Source organism: Aythya marila (assembly GCF_965140915.1).
Source record: "Aythya marila genome assembly, chromosome: 1".
In the NCBI taxonomy this organism is placed as follows: Eukaryota; Metazoa; Chordata; class Aves; order Anseriformes; family Anatidae; genus Aythya; species Aythya marila.
The window spans coordinates 163552749-163575872 of NC_139042.1; the positions used below are offsets into that span (position 1 = coordinate 163552749).

The following is a 23124-nucleotide window of genomic DNA, read 5'->3' on the forward strand; positions in this document are numbered from 1 at the left end:
CTATCCTCATTTCTAGCTCAACAGTGTTTGAGCTAGTTCAATTCATAATATCTATTATGAACGATTCTAGTTCAACAGTGATGTTGTTCTTGAACTCTCAATACACACCTGTACAACACATGGCCACCACTGTACTTGGACCAGTGCAAGAAACAGCACTATCTGAAATAACAAGGCTCTGAAAATACCTCTGCAGGAGCATTTTGTTACCCAGTCTGCTGATGATGCACAAGCTAGAGAAGCACCAACTCCCTCTCTCTGCATCTAAGCTACATGTGACATATACTTCGTCTCTCTCAAGAAAATCAGCAGCTTCAAGAGCGGGTACAACGTTTACAAAGTTGATACTTTCCCCTTAACTCACTTTTCAGAGTAGAAACTCACTCACACCCCAAAAGCCACATGTGCTCATGAAACACCATGCCTGAAACTTTGTGAAATCCTGTCTGACTCTCAGCAGTCTCAGATCCCCAGCATACACTGGTGCCATTAATGGGAACCAAAACCAAAATTTGTTCAACTTGAGCACAAGAGAAGCTGTCAGGGAGACTGCAGCTGTAATTACTCTAAGGATCCTACTTCAGGCATTGAGAAGATTCTCTTAGGACTGGAGCCCTCTGGCACAGTTCAAGTAGTGCCTGTCACTTTTCCAGTGGCGCTACCCTGGCTCTGCAACCCTTTGGTTTAGTATCTCATGTTTTACCTCCTTCCTTGGGTAGGCTGAAGTCTGGTGCTGCTGCCTGTGGTTACAGTTGGCTCCAGCGCAGAAACAGAAGGGAAGAAAGTCTATTGATAGCTCCTCTCCAAAGTGCTGAGCAGGGAACCTTATGGATCATCTCAAAGCACTAACTGTGTGCACTCTAAATGCAGTTGAAAGGTTCAAGGGACTCATTTTTCACTCTGGGAACTGCACGCCAAGTTCTAAGTAGAATCATCACCTGGCAAAACTGGAGCCTCTAGATGCCAGGGAGGCAAAGTTGCTATAAGAAGCATGGTTTGACACTCCTTGCCTTTTTTACGTTCTGGAGCGGTAGTTTTAAATTCCTCTTTACTCAAATGAGTGAGATATCTAAGCCACATGCATATGTAAGGTGCAGTACTGCAAGGTGTGGACTTGCCCTAAGACATGAGTGCAAGCCCTGCAAAACACTAGTGGGAATTGTGGAGTGTGAGGAAATCTTGACAAATTCCTTCTCCACTAATCACCCCATCTGCTTTCACAGTTGTTTTGTCACCCATAAACCAAGACAGCAATGGGGGTCTCCAGTCCACACCAGGGATCCGAATCCTTCTGAGCTCTCAAACTTTGAGTGACCAACAAAAACAAACCAACACAACTGGGGGCTAAGACCAAGGTATGCCTGGAAAGAAATCCTTGGGTGTCCTTAAGGAGAAAATCGAGGTATGAGAGCAGGGTTATACCATGGTAGACTAGCTTGAATGCAGCCAAAGTAACATTTGCAGTGTTCATTACCAAACAGGTACTGCAGTCTCTGCAGCTGCTTTCTACATCTTCACGTTACATCTGTCAGTGATAATATCTGCCTGATCATGCAGTACCACTCCTCATTACTCAGAAATATTGATACTGCAGCTGCAGTTCAGCTAACTTAATAACTGCATGGCTGCACACCTGTGCTAAGAACTGCTTCCAGTTACACATCTGTATTAACACCTCCCAGGAGACTCATGGGTTTAACAATATTTACTTGTATCCAAACATCTGTGTGGTTAAGAGTAGTTGCCATGAAGGCCCTACACAGTTCCACGATAAGAGTTCTCCACTTCCCTGTGTATGTGGTTCTGCCTACATTCCCATTAATGCTTGTTTGTTTGTGGTGGTTTTTTTTTTTTTCAGTTCCCTCTAATCTGATGGTATGAATTCACTCAAAGTACTAGACTGGGGAGGAAATGAGTGCATTTTCCAGTAACTGTCTCCCTCCCATCACTCTGGACTCTCTCCCATCATTGGTCCCATTTTGAGACCAGTAAGTCCCAGAAAGGTTTGAAGTGCTGATTTGTCAGGGAGTGAAGATAAGGAGATGACAGCAGGTTCAACTTGCTAATTGTCTTCCTGCCAATAAGGCAAAAAATGCTGTCTATCAGGATGTCTGTCCATTCTCTCTTTAACTCATTGGGCTGTATTCTGAAGCTTAGAACCACAGAGTTAGGTCACTCACTTGTTCCCATCTTTCCTCCTGCCTTTACAAGATAATTCTTCACCCACTCCCAGGGAAATAAACTTCCCACTTTCTCAGCTGGACTTGGCAAGCCAGAGAGCCAAGCAGGGGAGGGACATGCCCAGCTGACAGATGTGGGCTCTGGAGGACAGCACTATGCCAGGGGGCCGGTAGAGCTGCCTGCTTTCTGGGGAGACATAGCACTGCAGATTGACAACAGAGAGCCTGCTGATTGCCTCAAAGAGAACAGCGCTGTAGCCACTGCCAGCACCAGTTACCAGCACCCATTTCCCCTCAATGAGAAACAAATTGGCGTTAGTGTGTGCTTTAGAGATGAAAGACGCCACATTCAGTCTCCCAAGCCAAGCAAATTATCTATTATCTACATCTGTTCTCTTCAGAGCCATTTTCCACCTCCCTCCCTGTCCTCTTCAGTCTGAACTCACAGCTCAAAGTGGGCTGTATCTGCATCACAGTTAATACAAAGGAAATGCTGGTGCTGGGATTGGAAGCAAGAGAGGTTCATGGCAAGGAGCGGCTCCCCTTACCTCTGCCATCAGCAAGGCACCGATTATAGCCCACAGGGCTGAAGTACTCAAAGACAAAGACGGCCACTGCAGAGATGATAAGCAGCATCACAAACATCATCACCCATACATCAGCACTGAATGGCTCTAGAGAGGAAGAAAAAAACATGTTGAAAGGCCCAATGTAGCGCAGCTACCTCTCCCCCCCCCCTTTCTTTGCCCTCCAGAGCACCCCGGTGAGAGTGTGTAGCTTGGGAAAAACAGAAGTTATGGAGATGCCTTCAACCCCAGTCTGAGAAATGTCCTGAATTAGTAGAAGTGTAGTTTCCTTTTCCTGTAATGACTGCATTCATTCTTACAGCTACATCTGTGACACATGGCTCCATCTGGAACCACATGCAGCCGCTGTGACATGCATTGATAAAATAAAATGCATTGATAAAAGATTGTTCTCAGGAAGTCCTCCAGCACCATCTGGAGAGAGTGGGGGAAAATCAAACAGAACTGGCAGAATTTCAAACAAACATTCAACTTTCAAGATGTTATTGAGCCAAAGAGCATCTCCAAATTTCTGAGGTTCAGCCGTAATGATAGTAGTTTTTCAGCTATTCCATTCCTGTAGCATTGGGAACACTGGCTCATTCTAGAAATGTTAGCATTCATATTCTGCAAGTGCTTGATCTTTGACAGGTTTTCTCCATCTGCAAGCATGAACAGGTAAAGATGGTACTGTACCAGATCAAACAAACCTAGGATGTTGGTCCACACTATAGCCAATATTTCAACTTGATTTTAATATTAATTTAAATATTTGGAGTTTAGTTTATTGTTGGTTTTACACACCCCAGTAATATTAATGGAATATTGGAAGCCAATTTGCCTTGGCTAAAGGCAAAAATTGCTGAAGAGTGAGCAGTAATGAAACTCCTTCTTCAAGAGGAGTTTGGAAAAATTTCTTTGCCCATATAAAATTATTTCTGTAAGTGTTCTCAGGTTCCTGGCAGAGAGCAGACAGTAATTATATAACTCATATACTGTGTTTGCTGCATCATAAAGCATTTTGTAAAGCCAAACAGTAGTTACTAGGAAGGCATGGATGCCTGGGGGAAATGCAGTATCACTTTTGCATTCTCCGTCCACCCTCCACCACTGAAGAGCAACAGAGATCATTTTACTGGGATGCACAGTGTCAGCAAAGAACTGATGGCTCAACCCTTTTTCAAAAGCTGTTAGATCTCTAACTTCCTCCAGTTGCTTTGTCAAGGAAGGATCAAGCTAATATTCTCTTTACAATAATGTCTCTGAAAGCACAGCAATTCTTTGCTAATTGTTATCACTAAGTATAGTGGCAGAACAGCTCTAAGGTTTGAATCAATTTTTTTTCTGGCCTACACTGTTTGAACATGCTATTAGTTGAGTCACTGGGATACCACATGCTGTAGGGTAGGTGACAACCCTGAGAGAGCCCATTCTTTGCTAGGATTACTGAGAAATGCCTTGGAACTTCTAGGCAGTGCTTGTTTGCGTTTGCCTGGATTTCGCTTGCTTGGGATTTAGAACTAAAACATCACAGTTTATTTTTATATACCTGTCCCACAGGTATTCCCAAAAAGGGACTTTCAGGCTAAGAATCACAAGTAACCTTCACCTAATTTTTGATGAACACTGGGTGAAATTTTAATTTTAGACTAAAATGATACCTAAGAAGGCAGAAGGTGAGACAGTTCCATTGCTACGTGACACCATGACGCTGATTCCCGTCTCTATGAAGGGCACAGAGAAATCCACCACTTCTGAACGTTCCTCATTAATTGTGAGGGATCCCACAGCCATGTAGGCCCGTTTGGTGACAACCTGGAGGAAACAGAAGAAGAGTTCACATGCACAGACCCAAGTCTAGCCCCTCTCAAATACCACAACCAAGCCCCTTCTTAACCTCCTGTCTCTCCATGCAGTCCTTTTTACCCCTGTAATCCCATTCCCTATATTGTTTCTATCATTTCTCCTTCCTAATCTTTCATCGGGACACCTTTTTCTTTCAGGGAATCTATAGACATTTATCTTCCCCTCAAAGCTGGTATGCGTATAAAAAATAAATCCGCAGAGGTCTTAGGATAAACACATCATCCACCGAGAAGACATCTTATCTCATTTTTCTGTCCTTGCTTTCTCCTCCTTCTAACACTGCAAAGTCTTATTTCATTCTTTATACATCTTATATATGATCTAAGCTTAATCTAGGTTGCAGCCTCTTTGGTGCACGGATATCACACTCTTTCTTTGACTATAAAGGCAAAATTTGTGACACTATAGGGAATAATAATTAATTGTCAAACAGAAAAGGTGGTCACGGTCAGAGTGTCAGAGCAGATTAATTCACACAGTGCCCAGAAAGAATCCAAGCCAATCATTTCTATAGAGTCACCTCTGTCCTTTCCCTGGCAGGGCACACAATAAATGATGGGAGATTGGACTTGACCTATAGCACCCAGCCCAAGAATGAAGCCCACCATGCCCTCCCTTTGCTGCTGACCTCTCCAATCATTCCATTCCATGTCCCATTGATTTTTTTCCCATGCTTGCCATTAGTCACCAAGTAGAGATCATAGGTGAACTTGACAGACTTTGAGATTTTCTTGAGGATGTCAATGCAGAACCCCTTGCAACATTTCTTCATATAATCTGGCTCCTCATCGGTTTTATTCCTGAACAATCATAACAGTAATGGGTTAGAAGGCTGGTGAAAATCCCCTTAATTCTCCTCTGCTGTCAGTATGTGCTCCCCCTCCCACAACACAACGTGGAGAACTTCACTTGTGATATATGTGCTGGACACACTGCAAGGACTTGCCCAGTGGGGCCAGTCATGAACAGGCATGGGCCAAGCTGGGCAAAGTGAGGTGACTTTGCTAAAAATGATTATCAGGATGTGCCAGTATTGGCCCAATAGACTCTACTTTCTGCTGAGAAGGGAGAACCCAACAAGAGGAAAAAAAAACAGGGGTGCATACTCAGTCACAATGCGTTTTTGGCAAGGGACAGTGTTCCTCATGCAGGTGCCACTTAGGGGGTCCACATTCTCCACAATGACAAACGGTGCCTCTTCCAGGGTCACTATACTCAGGTGGTCGTCCTCGCGTTCCTCAGAGTCAGGATACAGCTCAAAGCGGGGCCACACATAATACTTCATCTGCAGCTTTTTTTCCTTCCATTTTCCCACCTGTGGAGACACACACAACACAAAATAGACTTCTAGCTGCCCCATCCCTCTGCAGCAAACACATTCCCACAGGCCCAGACAGAACAACTCTGGAGTACTCAAGCTAACTGCTGTTGGACAGAGATATCTGTTGGACAGAGATATTTCTGGAGAGAAGGCTCTGAGGAAATGGGTTCAAACCAAGTTAGAGGGAGAGAAAGAGAGCAAGAGTGTGGGGATGTCTCATCTCTCTGATGGTCTCAGCCTCTGGGCAAGTGAGTGGATGACAAGGGGAATACCACCACCCTGGTCAAAAAGACATGATGTCTTCGAGCTTTCTCAGTCAAGCAACAACCATGTAGCTTGTTGTCTCCTGAAAAGTTGATTTCAGTCTGCTAGCCACAATAAAAATGGTAATTTTCCATTAAAAAAGAGGACAAATATATGAAGAAAAAAAAAATGAAACAAAACACAATTTTGAAACAGAGAAATTGAAATATCTCACTTGAAAAAGTCAAAACAAAACATTTTTTCAAAAAATTTGTTTTCATTTACTTTCACTGAAATTAATCAAATTGTTTCATTTTAACCAAAGTTGCCTTTGTCAGAAATAACTCATTCTGGAAAAAAAGTTGCCAACTCCTAGTTAGGACTGAGTTCTTCCAAATGACAGAGGAGATAGGCAACCAAAAGAGTAAGGCTCAACTGAAGGTGTTCAGCAGTTTCAGGAGTATCTTCACAGGAGACGAACATAGACAGAGATGCTTGTTTAATAGTAGTTCTCACTATCCCCAGCTAAGGGCTCATTAAGATACCTGCACTTGTCCTTTCACAATGACTTGGTTGCATATGTTAGCTGGAAACAAGGAATTGTTCTGTTTCTGACACATGAAAATCAAGCAGCATCTGTTATTTCTACTTTTGCTATTTTTTCCACAATGACATATTGCCATTTTATATCTTTTCATTCTCCATTTCTTCAGCACACAGAAATCACACCTTCAGAGACCAGAAAAGGGGGATGGGAACCCCTTCACCTTATACCTACTGCCATAAGTAAGAGTTGTTTTGAAGCCACTCCATTCCCCAAAGAGATGATGCATGTAGCACACCCACTGCCAATGGTAGACTAATCCTTGCAAAAATTCCAGGAAAAGAAAACACCTGAACAACCACTACACTTTGAACTATCAAAGTCTCGCCTCTGTTCTCATTTCCCCCCATCACAACTGACACTAATTAGCACCTTGGCTCTCAGTTTGAGATGGGAGGGCAAGAAACTAACTGGGCTCAAGAAGGAACTTTCCTGCTCAGTCCTCAAACAAAGCCCCCCAGGCTGGGGCTGAGGCACCTTCACGGGGACAGGCAGTGGAGGGGGGGCTTGTGTGACTGTTTTTTGGTGGTGTACCTGCTTGATGGGTAAACAGAAAAGCTTCATTCCACTGCAGTCCAACACCACCTCCCACCACCGCCAAATTTCCATCATTTATTTATTTAAATGACAGAAAGGGAGGGAGAAGCACTTATTAGAGGCTCATTAGGTGTCAGCGGTTATTCTGTGAAACTCAAAGCCCAGCTGGGGTTTGGCATTTGAGAGCAGCCAGAATTCACATAAAACACTTGTCACCTTCAAAACAAACAAACAACCACTTCATCTGGCCATGAAAGAAAAACCCACACTGGGGGCTGGTGGAGGGAGAAGAAAGGCAGAAGAAATCACCCAGAGACAGCAGCCTCCCCATCCATCCCTGCAGTGTGAACACAGCACCCCAGAGAGAGTAGGGCTGCACTCTTTGTAAGAAGAGGGTGAAATGGCTGGGCAGCAGACTTTACCCTCCCTGTGAACCCTTACAAGCGCAGCAACCAAAAAATGTCAAGGCAAGTTTGCTCCTAATGCTTCTCCCACCACCAGAATCATCCTGCTTGGGCCAGCAAACAGGGTACATAGCTATTTATCTTCTTTTTCTCTCTTTTTTTCTATTTTTTAATTGATTGGGCAGGGCAATTGTTTTCATTTTTACATACACTTTGAGCAGCAGGTGGAAGTTGGCAAACTGGGAGCCCAGGGAGCTGGTGGCATCTTCCATCCGCAAAAGACAAGTAGCGTTGACTACCATAGCAAACAGTCTGTACTCACGTCCCTACCTAAGACGGTATGTGCAAAGTACATTTCTGAGGGAATAGAAAGCATATACTCATATGCTCACCCAGGGCCTGCTCAACCCTGCCCTTCCTGCTCATTGACAGAGCAGATCAATTTATCATCATCTGAGCTAGAGATTTCTGCAGTGCGATTCTAGTCTTCAAGTAACTGAGCTCAAATCCCCAAAACCCGTTCAATGAGGCCACCAGACAAGCAGAATAACTACACGCACAGGGCTCAGGAGGGACCAATGATTAAGATGCTACACAGAACAGCCCAGACTTCAGCTCAATAACATTAACTTATCATAGAAATAAGCAGTTGATGAAAGAGACATCTTGCAGTATCTCAGCAGCACTTAGATATCACAGTAATAGGCATGATATAAACCCTTAAGTGATAAATTAGATCAGATAAGCAAACCCAACTCGTAATTACCCAGAAGTTCTCTGGGACAGAAAGGGGACTTTGTAAGGCTGCGTGCCAAGCACGTTTCACAGCATTGTACTACACAGGCCAACATTATGAAATTAGGACAACAATGACAGTCCTATCATTGCCTCCTGCGTGCTGGAGCACCTCACCTGCGAATACAGTAGTACATGTCCTTTCCTTATTATCCCAATAGAGTCCTTATAAATTAACCAAGAAGGAGGAAAAACAGGGTGTAAGGAAATGTGCTGGCCAACATTTTCAAATGAACTAAGACTGTCTCAAGAGTATGTGCAAATATTACATTTCTTTGCTAACCTGAGCAATCAGGCATGCCATATAATTACTCACACACCTGCAGGCATGTATTGATATGAGTCAATGATAGAAACAAGCAAATTCAGAAAAGGTTTATGAATTAAGAGAGGGCAGATTTTTTTAGGTGCTCATGCATGTAAGGATCCAATGTGTATACATGTAGTTAAAGAGAGGCCTTAAGCAACATGTAGACAAGGACAGTAAAGATAATAAGAAACGCCACATGTGCAAAGGACAGAGACAATACAAGAGAAAGAAAATAAAAATGTGCATTGTATTCTAGATAATCTGGCATGAGAGAGAAGGAGCAATTCACTCTGGGGACAGAGGTTAGCCACAACAGAATTAAATGTCACAGATTTGTCCAGGTAATGATGCCAGCTCTTAAAGAATATAACCTGCCAAGCTGTGCAGAGCAGAGCAAGGCACTTCTGAAGTCTCAGGGTATTTGGTATTAACAGCTTGTAAACTGTTATTACTTAGGTTTTGCTCAGTGCTTGCCTCAGCAAAAAGAGGAAAAATAAACCATCCCAGGCATCCTACATATTTGTCACCCTTCAGTTTCAAGACCCACTGGGTGTTCTCTGATCAGAGCCCAGTTATCCAAACTCCCACCAGGAGCACTGGAGGGTTACAGAATCAGCAAAAAATGAGGATGCTAGGGATCTTAAAAAAAAAAAAAAAAAAAAAAAAAAAAACTTCTAATCATGTTCTCCAAAACCCAAGTATGATCCTATATGCCGGGGAAGGGTTCCTAAGAGCCAGAATTTCACCTTAAATCCCCCCTTCTCTGTCTGTACCACATCTGATCTTATCGAGAAAGGGAAGTCACTTTGGTTTAGGGATTAATTTGGAGGCATTGAGGGAGGGGAGCAGCTAACTTTCACCTTCAAATATAGGATCCTACTTTGGATTAAAAAGCTGTTGGGAGAAGTCCAATGCATTTGTGAAACAAGAAAATGAGAGCTATTGTAGAACAAAATGTTAATCCTATATGCTATTGGTTTGCCTAAGTGTATAAGCTATCATGGGCAGACAAAAGGTAAGATTGCCTACAAAAAGTCAGAGCCTTCCGAAAACCTTCCAGCCGGCTGGCAAATTGCCTTAAACACAGTATAATGCAGCCAGAATAAAAGTGTTCTGCAGTATGTTAATGTGCATCCTTAATGAAAGGTTCTGTAGAATGTTAGCTCCCTGAAACTAATTCTTAACAGAAGCTTTGATCCCCTACCAAGAGAAGCTAAGACTTGTAACAGGCATTTCTGACAGATGTTTGTCCAACCCGTCCTTTTCACCAACAGAGAGCCCATGATCTCTGTGGGCAGTCTATCTGTCCTATTTAAAAGGTTAAAAAAAAATTAAAAAAATCCTTATTTCTAACCTAAATCTTCTTGCTGCAGTTTATACCAGGAGAGTATATTTCTTTATTCTTCTGCATGTGCTCTTTTCCGTGTTATCATGTCAGTAAGATGTTTATAACACAAGAGCTGGTAGTCTCCTTCAGTGGATACCTTAAATGCTACATTGGCAAAAGCAACCACCAAATGACCAGCACCCAGTCTAAGCATTTACAAAGCCCTCACTCAGATTTGTAATATAGACAAGTCCAAGCTACTCCTATGAATCTCCAAGGCTGCCTGCTGCAGCCAAGGCAGAAACCAACCTCTGAGTATCTCCTACTATGCTAAGGAAGGACCAAAGAACAAAAATCATCTGTAGAAACCTCCAACTAATGTCAACAGGTAGAGAAACAAAACCTCACAGAAATATGGCTTGCAAGGACTAGGCAGCAGAGTACAACTGTGGGTGAAAAAAAGAAGAGGTTCAGATACATCGCTTGTACAAGATACTCAGAGCCCTTGTGTTCTGATTTGGGGTTTAGGAGAACTACGTCTGGGTGAAGATCTTTGATTGTTGTTTTTTTTTGATTCAGGCTCCTATTTGTACCACGTTTTGCACTACTCTTTAAATCTCTCACTTCCTTCCACTCTTGGTATAGAAGAGATACAAGAAAAGGAACAAAACATATTTGGTCTCATTTACAAAATAAAAGACCACTCCAAACTCACTTAGAACTCGAATGCTTTCTGCTTTTCCCAGAAAGTTCAATGTTTCCTCCCTTATTACATTTTGTTTTCCAGGAGCTGAGGGGCTTGTTCATTGCAGTGGGCAAGCACAAAGACAACAGCACCGGGCAGGGATTAAAAGGCATGTCCCCTGTTTTGCCAAGGACCTCTGGGACCTGATCTGCAAACACCCTTGTCCCTCCACTCCCCATTGTGTAAAATGGAGATAATGGTACATTCTCATGTCTGGGTGCACTGGGTAGATAAATACAGAAAAGGTCATGAGACTCAAAAATAATATTGAAATGAGTAGATACACATAGAAAGATGTGTCTGACAGATCTAGATGAGGGAACTCCAATAGCAAGCATGAAAAGCTACCTGCCATTTACCTTCCTGTAATATAGTTAACTGGAAAGAGCTTATGTAACTTTTACACGATTTTAATACACGGAAAAGGCAAAATCAAATATACAAAAGGTACAGGTAAGATGTTGGGCAGCTGGCAGAAAATAGCAGTGTTATTGGCAACAAAGCTGATGGAAAAGCATACCTAACCCCTCTGGGAGAGAGGGAGGGTCTAGGGAGAAAGACGAGCCTTGTCAGTACGATTCATACAGCTCCTGAATGAGGACATAGAAAAACCAGAACAACTGGGCAGGACCTGAAAAGGACTACTGTAGGAATAACTGAAGCACCATAGAAATAACAATTATAACTGGGACACTGCCAATGGGAGGCATGTGCTGATTAGGGTTTATAAAAGTAATGGTAAACCTTGGGGGTGCTGTTAGAACCTTAATGCTGAAGTAGATTGTATAGAAATAAGTCATGAATAAATAAAATCATTGGGAATAAAGAGATTTTGGAAAGCTGGTGCAAGATATTCCACTGGAATTGAACTACTGTAGATCCACAGGATTGGCTTTTGGGGTGGATAGAGATGTCATTACTGTTATTAAATATAAACTATACCAGGAACCAAGTCATCATAGGAGGCTTTGGCTTCACAGAGATAAGGTAGAGAACAAATGCAAATTTTAACAGCAGCACCCTGATGTGTATTTTTTTTCTGGATCTGGTAGCTGACGCTTTTCTTCGCCTCAAAATTACTCAACAGACAATAGGTCATGCTGTTTTACACTCAGTTTGGGTGAGCAGCAAAGAACCTTACAGAAAAGCTAGTTATCAAAAATAACCTTGGTTTGAGTGATTAGGGGAAACAGAGAGCCTGCCTTGAAGGAGGAGATTAAAAAGCTTGTTTAACCTAGATAAATGAAAGCCAAGAGGGGATATGATTGCTCTGTATAAATAAAGGGGGGACAGATACACAAGGGAGGAAGAAAAGTTGTGGTTTTTAAAAGCAGAAAAACAATATTGGCACAAGAATAACTGGTTGTGAAAAAAATTGCCTTGAAAAGAAGATGTTTTTTAACCATCAGAGGAGGGAGGTTCTGGAAAAACAAATCAAAAGGAGAAATGAAAAAAAAATAATAAAATGGGGTCAAGAAGAACAACTGGTTTAGGCCCATGCAATGTCACTGCCTAGAGCAGCAGGGATGGAACCAGATGAGACTTTCCAGTCCAGTGGCTTAACTAATCAGGAACAAGAGGAGTAACTCCTTTGTAGAAAGCCTTTTCTCCTCACCTTTTCCGTCTGCAGATGTCATAACTCAGCCTTAATCATCATACATCTGTCCCACAGCTAATCTATGTGAACACAAAGGCTCTTATTATTGATGTCTTCACCTCCTAAGCTCACATTTCTCTCATTCATTGAATGAGGTAACCTTCTCCAGGGTCCTGAGAATAGAACATCCCTCTTAGCCTTCACCCAAGCTGGTTAAGTTGTGACTCTCACACTTACACTGCTGACTTCCCAGCTATTTCCAATCCCTGTGATGCTATAAGTCTCTAGCCTTGCATAGGCTGGTCTGTAGCAGGTAAAGAGATGCCACAGAGAACAAAAAAAAAAAATCTCCTGTTTACAGATGCTTAGGGTGATTAATTAGCCACATCAACCAAAGCAGACAAGAAATGGTTGTGAACGCTCCACATGCAAAATTAATTCACACAAAAACAACACTCCTTCCTGAACCTCAAGCTCACCTTCCACCGCCACCTGGGGAAGGCTGCTTTTCTCCACTGCACCTGCAGAAGCAGGAATAGCTTCTAATAGTCATTCAATTAAGCATGTACATTACAAAAGATGGTGCAGTTTTCTTCCCTGTTTACTTATACAGCACCTAGCATAAACCAGGGAGAGGCTTGGTGCATAGTACAGACAGGGTGAAGTATCTGCTCTGGCTTTATAACTCATTTCTGAAGTTCTGGGAATAAAAGCACTTTGCAGGAACACCGTTTCCCAGCTCACTGAGGTCTGGCATTTACACAGCTCTTGCTATTTTTGCTGAAACATTTCTTTATTGGTGCATTTATATGCTTTTTGCAATTGCTGAGGTCCTGTCCCCTGCCATGATTAGAAGGAGAAGGTTAATGAGATATATTTTGAGTGCTTCTGTCTGCTGCAAAGTCAATGAACTATGGAGCTCCACTGGTGTCAAGGAAAGGTCAGGACTGCAAGAATGCCAAGGTGTTTGCCTTGGTAAATCATTCCTCCAAAACAGAAGTTACCAAGAGAGCACTACATGTATAAAACCAGCTAGGATCAGCTGATTATTTCCTCTAGGTGATGGTACTGCTCCTGGTGGTAGCATTAACTTGGTAGCTCAGAAAGGGTTTATCCTGACAAGGCTGACTCAGGCAGGAACTGTATGGTTTCCAGAGGGACATATTAGCTCAAGGTCCTCCGTACTTCACAATGTACAGGTGACCATGATTTATGGAAGTCCACACCGCAGTCAGCACAGGCATAACTGGGGGACATGAGAGGAGAGGTTAGAGAAGGCTGTTCATGGTAATATTGGCTGTGATCTGAGTAGTCTCAAGGATGTAACTCAGGAAAGTCATAGTTTCTAGAGGGAAAAATTAGGTGTTATGATGCTGGAAGAATTAGGGGGGAGTGGGGGGAGGGGAGGAAGTATATATGACAAACATTGCAGACTGAATGTACCATCTAACATAAACCACCTCCAGTTAACAAACAGTGACAGCCCGACTCAGGCTCTTACTTCAGGAATATTGCATCCTTTAGAGCTGTCATGCCCTTCTGAAATGAGGCGAGGGGAGTTGTTCTGATGTCCTAAACACCAACATCAGGCTACTCAGATTCTGGTCTGGCAAATAAAACCTAATGCCAGAGGCTTGTATATATACATAAACCCCTGTCTTGCTCATCTCAGGTTTCACCTTGAGGATCTCTACTGCTCTCCTCTGCAGAACTATGGGGTGGGTGGTAATTTAGCAGGGATATTAGTAACACTGCATGTTTTGTGTGACAGGGGTTCAGGAGTCACAAGGATTTAAAGAGAAGTGTATTTTTATGTGCATGTATAGACATCTGAACACTTTATGGAAGCATTTTGCAGTCTCAAGGAGGGCATCCGCATTGTGCAGGTGTGTGTCTGCATCCAGTACGTGTCCATGCATGTAATGCCCTATCTAATGATTTTTCCCCTTGGCTTTCCCTGTTGAGTGCTGGGCTTGGGTTTGCATTTTGCTGAGCTTTCATTTCTTTTACTCAGGCTTTTTTTCTTCCCCTAGAACATGTTACACAGAGGGAGAGATGGACTTGCCAATTCACACTGCAGTCTGGGAGATGGGTTAGAGCATCAGCTGATAACTGGGTCCTGCACAGCAGTGTGCAAACCCCTGATGTGTGTTCCTCTGTCCAGTGACACCTACTCTTGACACAGAGCAAATATCTTTCACAGCATCTCTTGAGACCTAAGGCTGAAGGCATGTTTAAAAATGCAAATCCAAAGGCAGCCTTGTGCTGAGAAAATGTTGGTGTCAAAGCAGGCCCCCACAGGGGGAGAGGAGTCAACATGAAGAGAGAGGGGGTGGGTTGTCTAAACTTCACTGCTCTCTGAGCTGTGCAAGCAAGATGGAAGGCATCGCTTTGAGAAACATCTCTGAGAATGTCAGAGAGATCCTTTAACTTTCGGGAGCAGGAGGCCAGGGCAGGTGCAGCACCACAGCACCCAGCACACACCAGCCAGAGCTCCCTGCCCACCGCACAGTGGCCCTGCATGCAGAGAGCCTGGGCTGACACAGACAAATGCACGCCCTCTGCTGAGAGATGTGGCATGTTCAGCTCTTCTCTCACTAGTGACAAAGGGGGACATGGCTCAGTTGGGCCATTACAAGGGGCAACCAACTGAGCCACTGCCTGAACCTCTGACTGGCCTCACCTCTGTCCTGAAAGCAAATGGAGGCCCAAACCAGAGCAGTGTCAGCATTGCACATCTCCACCAGCAGTGAGCACCACCGGGGTACTCCTGTCTGTGTGCTCTACACTGATCCAGCACACAGGCCAGCTGCCAGCTGGGGGTCTCCCAGGCACTGGCATGGGCTGTTCCCCCAGCTGGAGAGTCCTGCCTTAGGAGCTCACACTTCAGCCTCCAGCCCTCATGGTGCCACCTCTGTAAGGGGTGGAGGCTCTAGAAGGACAGCCTGTGAGCTGCAGGGCCCTCTGCTACAGCCAAGTACTGGGCTTTGCCCGAAAACTGTGGCACTCTGCCCTGCTTGGTCAGAGCACAAGACAAGACCCGCCAGCTCTACCTGCTCTCCACAGGCAAGGCCTGACCCTTGGATGAAGTCCACCAGTGGGACAGCTGGTTCACTGCACATGTGTGTGTTGCTGCCATGCTGGCTGGAGCCAGGAAGCATGCTGTGAGCAGCAGGGAGCTGCTCGGCCAGATTTCACTCCTTTCCAACCCCATACACAGGTGCAGACACACACACACAGGTACCCCCAGCAGCAGTTATACTAAGGTGATCTGGGCTTGGAGTCCAGACAGAGCTGCCAAGGGCCCAGCTGAGGCCATCTGGGCTACAAGTCTTCTCTGCGCAAAAGGAGTGCAATCAGACTTGAGTAGGTTAGAGAGAAAGGTAACCTTGAAATCAGCATTTTGGGAAAGAGGCTATCTGCCAACCTTAGCCAGCAAGGAAGTGTTAAGCCAAGGACTGCTTTCTTGGGAGCATGGCCTCAGGAAAATAAAATCCTCCCATTCTCTCAGCACTGATGGACCTCAAGAGCACCTATTTTTCAAAGACTTGTCTGTCATTTTGTGCCTACATGTGGCAACACAAAGCAGGTATTGTGCTATTTCCTTTCTGCAGCTTGGAAGTAGAACAACAGGCATGGCAGGCAGTCTTAGACTTGTAAGATGAAGCTAAGGCCCTCAGCAGGTTGCAAAAGGTCTTTTGTGACATGTGCAAGTCCACACAGGGAATGACTTCTTGCAGTCTGGAATTAGCTGGATGACTTTGTATGTGAATTTAAATGTGTGTGTACTGTGTAGTTACCTCTATTATAGGGAGAGTTAGTAGTAAGCCTGTAATTAGGTTCTCTGACACTTTCCATTACAAGAGTCTTTAGGCTGGTTCTCTGAGAAAAGCCAACATCTCTGCATTTTGCAACAGGCATTTGAAAGTCAGCAGGGAAAAAAGCCTGAGGCTAAGGACATGATTTTTACTTTGGCCCATCAAATTTCATTCAGTTTTAACTGCGTTATAAACTGTTAAATAACCATCATTTCTTTTCTGTCACTTTCTTGCAGAAAGCCTGGCAGATGGCCCAAATGCTATTTGAGCATAAATGTTCTAAGAGTTAAGCCCATCAACCCAGTAAACCAGTGGGGACACCCCTACCAGTACTAGTCAGAAGAATGAAGACCCCAGCTTTGGCAGAGCAAGGGAAAAGCAAAAGCCAGATCAGACAGCCCACAGAATGGGGACAAGCCATCCAGGTTCTCCTCTGTCTTTTAAATGGACCCCACTGTGAAAAGGTCACTTGCACTCCACCATTTAGGATGCAGAAGAAAGTCAGTTTGAGCTGTCATGAGTGTCTGTGGAATAAACACAGGTTAGTCACTGGTTTGAGCAGTCAGACTCAGTGCCAAAGGCTCAGCATGTGTGAGAATGAACAATACATTTGTACAGAAAAGATTTGGGGTTTTTCCCTTAGAAAATAATAATAATAATAATTAAAAAAACGACAACACAAAGAAATGAAAAGAAAAAAAAAACATCAATCAACTACTCTGAAAAGAACTTATTTAGGTTGAAATATTAGGAAACGGCAGCTTTACGGTTTCTTTTTCAACCTTTCTTCCATCCCACTTGTGTGTGGACATTTCAATTCAAGTATTAATTAATGAGTGCATACAACTTTCTCCATGGGGTCCCTGCCTCAATCCCTGTGCTGGGAAGGTACCTGAAGCAACAGAATTAAGGTGGCCTGTGAAGCGAGACTGGCAGTTCCTAGTTTGGCTTTGCAAGCTACAAATGAAATCACTGTTCTTTTATTTTCTGTACGTAATCACTTATACAACTCTATGAATGTGCTTGAGCCCTTACAAAACTAATAAGCAGGCCAAGAAAGAATCAGTGAAGATGGAGAAAGAGCTGTCCATGAGGTACTGAATCACCAAGCACTGGCAGAGGAGAGAGGAATAAAGAAACAGCAATGGACAGCAAACCAAGGAACCAACGCAGAGATTATGCAACCCCACGTTATGAGAGCAGCAGCCCTGACCTTGCCAAGGGTTTGAAGGGGCAAAGAAAGCAGAAGCCAAACTGGAAGGGAGTGCAGAGGGAGGTAGAAGAGGGTGAAGCTGGCAGCTGTCTCACAGCCATGGTGGCCAGAAGGTGAGAAGAAAGGAAAGCATTAAGACAGATTATGTTGCAGGCAGGTTTCTCACTTTGCAGCAACAGGTGTGTAACTGGCTAAGGAAGCAGCAGACCTGGTCTGCATGTGTGGACAGATCCAGGCTGGTCTGGTCTGCGTGGCCCTACAGCAGAGGCATGAGGGTGGAGGTACATGGCACATGGACACCAGGAGGGCTGGATGCAAGCCAGTTATGGTCCAGATGCCATCTAGCCACGCTAGCCCAGTAGAGCTAAGCTGCAAGCTGAGGCAGCTTGCCAGGCTCACGCAGCTGCCTTTTACCCTGCCATGCTGCTGGGTCCCTGTGGCACTGCTCTGCATGACGTGGATTTACCATCGCCAGCCTACGCCAGCACAGGCAGTTCCGTGCTGGGTTTCACAGCATGGACTTGCCCTGAGCAGCTGCAGCAGCTGCACAGAGTGCAGATGCTTTCTCCCCAATGCCCTGGAGTGAAGGGACCCAAGTGCTGGCTGTAATCTTGTCCTGTGCTTGCTGTGTGACCTTAAGCAAACCATCTAAGCTTTCCAAAGATCAGTTTTCCCCTCCACAAAAGGCTCTTAAGAATCCATCCTGCATTGCAAGGGGGCTGTGTGTTCCGTTAAAGCATCTGAACAGAGACATAACAGTGGGGAGCAGCAATGTAAGCCAGTACAGTATGGAGATGGCTCACCTCATCCACCCAGGGAAAATAAAGCCGCTCAGGGCTGTCCCTACAGCACCCTCACATCTCGTGTCTGAGGAAGGGGCTTTGCTGCAGAAGGGTGCCAGATGCTGCAGAGCAGCCGTGCACGTCAGCAGTCAGCCACGGAAATCGTGCTGATTGTTGAGAGAGCGACTGTGAGCAGGCAGGCACGTGGATCAACGGCTGTAAAAGGAACAGTGAGATTTCACACAGCACTTGCTAAGAACTAGTTTGGGATCAGGAGATTAACTAAACCTCAAGAGCACGTACTTGGGTCCTCTCCAGCTGCTTTGGAAGCTGGAGTCGTACAAGTGACCAGGCAGCTGTCTTTCCTGGCTCTAGAGACACTGTTCTTGGAAAAGGGAGCACAGCGATGCTTGAGCTGGCACAACAGTGCTCAGCCCTGCCCCTTCCAGCCTCTGGGAAGCGGGCCCATCTGACCTCTGTGCTCAGAGTAAAACTCAACCAGAGCATGCCCTGGGCCACAGATCTCCCTCGCTGCTCTGCACCACCTCTCTGCCCCACCAGGACCTTATGTTTCTGCAACCTCCCCAATGGCAGGATTTCTTCTCCTGTCCTGCTCTCCTATGAGCACTCCTCCAAAGCTGCTCCCCAGCTACAGCTGAGAGCTGTGGCTCACTCTGTGGTGCTGTCTTGCAGAAGCAAACAGTGGGAACATCCAAGAGCTGTGCAGGAGAAACAGCCTTGGAGAAGGACCTGGTGAGCAGCTGTCCCTGGTGGTGAGATGGGCACTGTGGTGGGGTGGCCCATCAGGTGCAGAACAGCCCCATGGCCAGCTGGAGGCACGTACAAGCACAACTGTGCCCCAGTGCCAACTTTAGCCCTGCCTGTTTATCTGCTGTACCAAGAATATCCAGTGAGCCAGGCTTTGCTTCTCTTGCAACAGACAAGATCGTGCTTGTGACTGAACATTCATCACTTCCCGTCTTCTGATTATTTCACCAGGCAACCTTAACATTCCATTAATATCGGTCTTTGTGGAGCTAAATATATACACTAAGCACATATACAAATACATATAAATACATCTCTATCTAGCAGAGAATCCAATTAAGTGAATATGTTACGCCTTAGCAATTAATGAATTCAACAAGCTGAACTGCCTCATGCATATGATTAAAGTTCAAGCAACACCAACTACAACAACAAAAAGAACCAAGATTTTCCTGTGTCCTATCTACAAACAGATTGTTAACACTTAAATCAATGGATAAATTCAAGTGTGTTTGCAAGCCTTGGGAAACTCATCTTCCCAACGATGTACAGCCTGTCTTTCAACACACTGTAGCCTAAGAGAAATTCAAGTCCAGTTGTCCCTGCATGCAGCTCCTCAGACCACTGCTGAGACCTTATATATGTTTCTGCAGCACTTTCTGGATGGCAGGTCTGTTAAAATGCTGGTGTCCTATGGGTTAAAAGAAAGCAAATTCCATGACTGAAAAGAGCTAACTTTGTAGAAACTTGACTGATGCAAATACTGTCTTTCTTCTTGTGCCTTTTTTTTTTTTTTTTTTGCCATTTTTGTTTAAGTTTTTTTAAGTGTGTGTGCGCACCTGCGTGTCTGCATTCTTTTGCATGTTAATCTTTTTCCAGGACAAGGTGTGTGTTTTGTTGTTGATGTTGTTGGTTTTTGTTTTTGTTTTTGTTTTTGTTTTTCATGCAGTTTCTGCAATAGACAGAATAGACAATACTCAGCAATAGACAATACTCAGCAATAGACAATACTGACCCCTCTAGGGAGTGCTCATTCCCTCCTTCTCTCACAATACCCCTCCTCTGCATTCATAAGACATTCCCTGGGGGCAAGTTCTACAAAAATAAATATTTAAGTAGCCACTAAACGAGAGAAGATGCACAAAAGCACACAAAAGACTTGGCTGCAGAATTCAGGGCACAAGGAGGAATGAACAGAGGCATGGCTTAGAGGGTTGGGAGAAGGAAAGTGTTACGAGTTTGAACTGGAAATACAAGCATCCCCTTCTCTTCCCTGATCCAGTGGTACTTTTAACCCTGAGACTGGAGCTAACTGATGTAAGATAGGTGCTGTTTCCATATCGACAGCACCATCAAGTGTACCAGCTTGCGGATCCTATACCCCTGCAGAATTATTTGTGCCTACGCCCACAGCACCACAGATTTTACCAGTCTCTATGAGATATCAAAGAATAAAGCTTGGATCATTTCTAGACTATGCGAGAAACACTGATTTGAAAGTAGGTATTATAGGGAATAGCACATAAAATTGGCCACTTATGTCACCCATGTAAGATGGTAGTTTGAGGGGTAATAAGCAGATAAAATATGCCATACCCGAGGAAGCCACATACTACTTCTGTACTTCCCAACACATCCATAAGAGCTAGAAATCCCTCAGAAAATCCAGTTAAGAGCCAGGTTCATGCAGAGTTGTGGGAGCACACTGTGGCATTCACACAGAGCCCACAGCAGGCACCAGCAGGCTTGAAGCACCACTTGGATGGTCAGAGCAGGACATTTTCTGTGTCCTGGCATGCAGCTGTCAGAGGGTGATGCTTCTGAGGGATTTGGAGATCTTTCCTTCAGGAGACTGTCCCAGATTTCTCACTACCCCAGAGAGCTGAAAAGGTCAAGCAAGGCCCCCTTGCGGGTTCACAAGTTTTATTTTCTGCTCTGGGTACAGATGCTGGCTGCTATTTGAGTTTTGGTAGGAGGCAAGCCATCAACAAGAGCTTTGGGTCTGAAGTGAATGCAACCAGCCAAAGTCACTACTACACTCTGTTTACATCGTTTCACCCTGCTTCCCATCAGTGTCCTTTGGGGGTGTCCTCACTGATGAGAAAATAACATACCCACTCTGATTATAGGCATCAAAAAACAGCCGTTGCACATATGGAAACAAGTGTACTCTACAGGAATGACAGAGGGGATGTTTTCTTACCTGAACTCTGGGCAGTAAGAAATGTACCTTCTCCCCTAGGCAGCCTTCTTGTCTCACATGGAGAAGCACCCCTTCCCTCTGAAATCTGAACAGTGAGAAGAGCCAGCAGTGTCCAGCAGACCCGGAGATGGAGCTGCCCTGCCAGTGTGGCATGTACCACTGAACAAAAGAGACCAGCCCATTTCTGCCATCCGTTCCCACTTCTTTGTAAGCAGAGCAGAAAATGAAGACAACCTTCCCACAAATAGTCATTGAGATGTCAAAGCATAACCGCATTTGCGCAGTTGGGATCTCTTGGGATTTTCACCCCACACAGCTGTCACAGCTGATGATTCCCCAAAGTGGCTGCTGTATTGTCAGGCTCCTTGTAGCTTGCTTTTGCTGTGGCATCAAGCCCTTTCCACCCATCACCTTCTCCCCGTCTGTGATTACCACTGCCTGTCAGCACTGCAGTAAATATGTGTATGTTTCCAGGTCTCCCATTTCTCATTTTACAGAACACTCTCTTAAAAAGACTTTCCCATCAGAGCAGACACTAAAATAAAGAACAAGCAGGATTTTCTTGAAAGTTTCACCTGCTCCACTCACTACACATAACATTACCTGCATCTAAGCACACTTTTCTGCTTCTTTCAGGAGGTTATTGCACTTCTGCAGCCGTAACTTCTTAAAGCAGTTGTCATAGGTGCTCATGATCTCATAAATCAAGAAAAAGTCAGGACTTATGTGAGGGTTGGACAAGGTGTCTCCAAAAACAGAAGTCTGAGGAAGTACAGACAGCAGATCAATGGGACTGTGTGAAGTAGACTTCTGTGCTCCAAATCCTCGGTGTAGGAAAGCAGCCACCATAGTGCTGGACAGACTGGCTTTTGGAGAGGAATATATCCAAGTTCTTGACACCACCTTGTCATCAACAGTGCAGGTGTGAGGAACAGGATTAAGACTGAGGACCTTCCCAGACTATCGTAATCCTGCTCTCTCCCTTACTCTAACATCTTCTCTCTGGCCATGACAAATGCTGCTCAGACCCCCTGCACATCCATTCAAAAGGCTGTTTCACAGATCATTTGCCAAAATATCATCTTTCCCCTTTCTTTTCAGTCTCACTTTAGCTCCCCACTCAGCTGCATCAAGCACTCCTTTTCCAAGCTGCTTGATGTCTCTAATCCCTCAATCTGTATCAAGATGTTAATGCTGACCTGCTCCACCTTCTTCAGTATTTTTTTTAGAGACCCGTGTAGGTTTCTTCCATTTTGACCTTCTTCCTGAGGGAGGTCCCATGAATACCGGTGAAGTTATGACATTGTTTTTCTTCATACCCTGCCATAAGTCTCTCTTTCGCCCAGATGCCTGCAGATAATTGACAAGTCAGGTTGCTGACACACTAAATCCACAAAACATACAAACACCGACCAATTTTCCCCTTGTAGTCCCCTAGCAGATCAATGCAAAAATGCTCACAGCCATCAGTGGATAAAATAACAACATCTCTTTAGAGATTCTTCCTAAAGGAAGCACAGCAAGAAAATCTTGGCTATTTACTACTGTTCTTAACCTGCCTGTGTTCCCTGTGCGTTGACCCTCTCATCTGTCTATATACCCATGTTTTCTCATGTTACTTACAGTGTTTAGTGGCTATGGCCATCATCTTGGTCTCTTGGTGCTGCTCCCAGCACAATGGAGCACTGCTTAATGGCAGGGATTTTCAAAGACTACAGTAATACAAATAATTAAAGTAACCATAAGCTTGTTCTGCACAGTTCATGAATCAAACTAACCAAGGATGCTTTTTTCCAAGACAGTGAATGACAGCCATATTACTGTGCTATTCATTACAGCCTTTCT

General features: G+C 44.4%; 1 protein-coding gene across 1 annotated transcript in view; it reads right to left on the reverse strand.

The window, feature by feature from the left end:
- Positions 1 to 23124, reverse strand: part of GRIN2B (glutamate ionotropic receptor NMDA type subunit 2B) — a gene marked incomplete at its 3' end in the record, with an annotated part of 196202 nt that overhangs the window by 23812 nt on the left and 149266 nt on the right. Inside the window, exons 5-8 of the mRNA XM_082757113.1 lie at positions 5719 to 5927; positions 5241 to 5412; positions 4408 to 4561; positions 2729 to 2854 (exon numbers count right to left, since the gene is read on the reverse strand). Coding sequence (XP_082613239.1) covers positions 2729 to 2854; positions 4408 to 4561; positions 5241 to 5412; positions 5719 to 5927 — 661 coding nt within the window. The remainder of the gene's footprint in view (positions 1 to 2728; positions 2855 to 4407; positions 4562 to 5240; positions 5413 to 5718; positions 5928 to 23124) is intronic.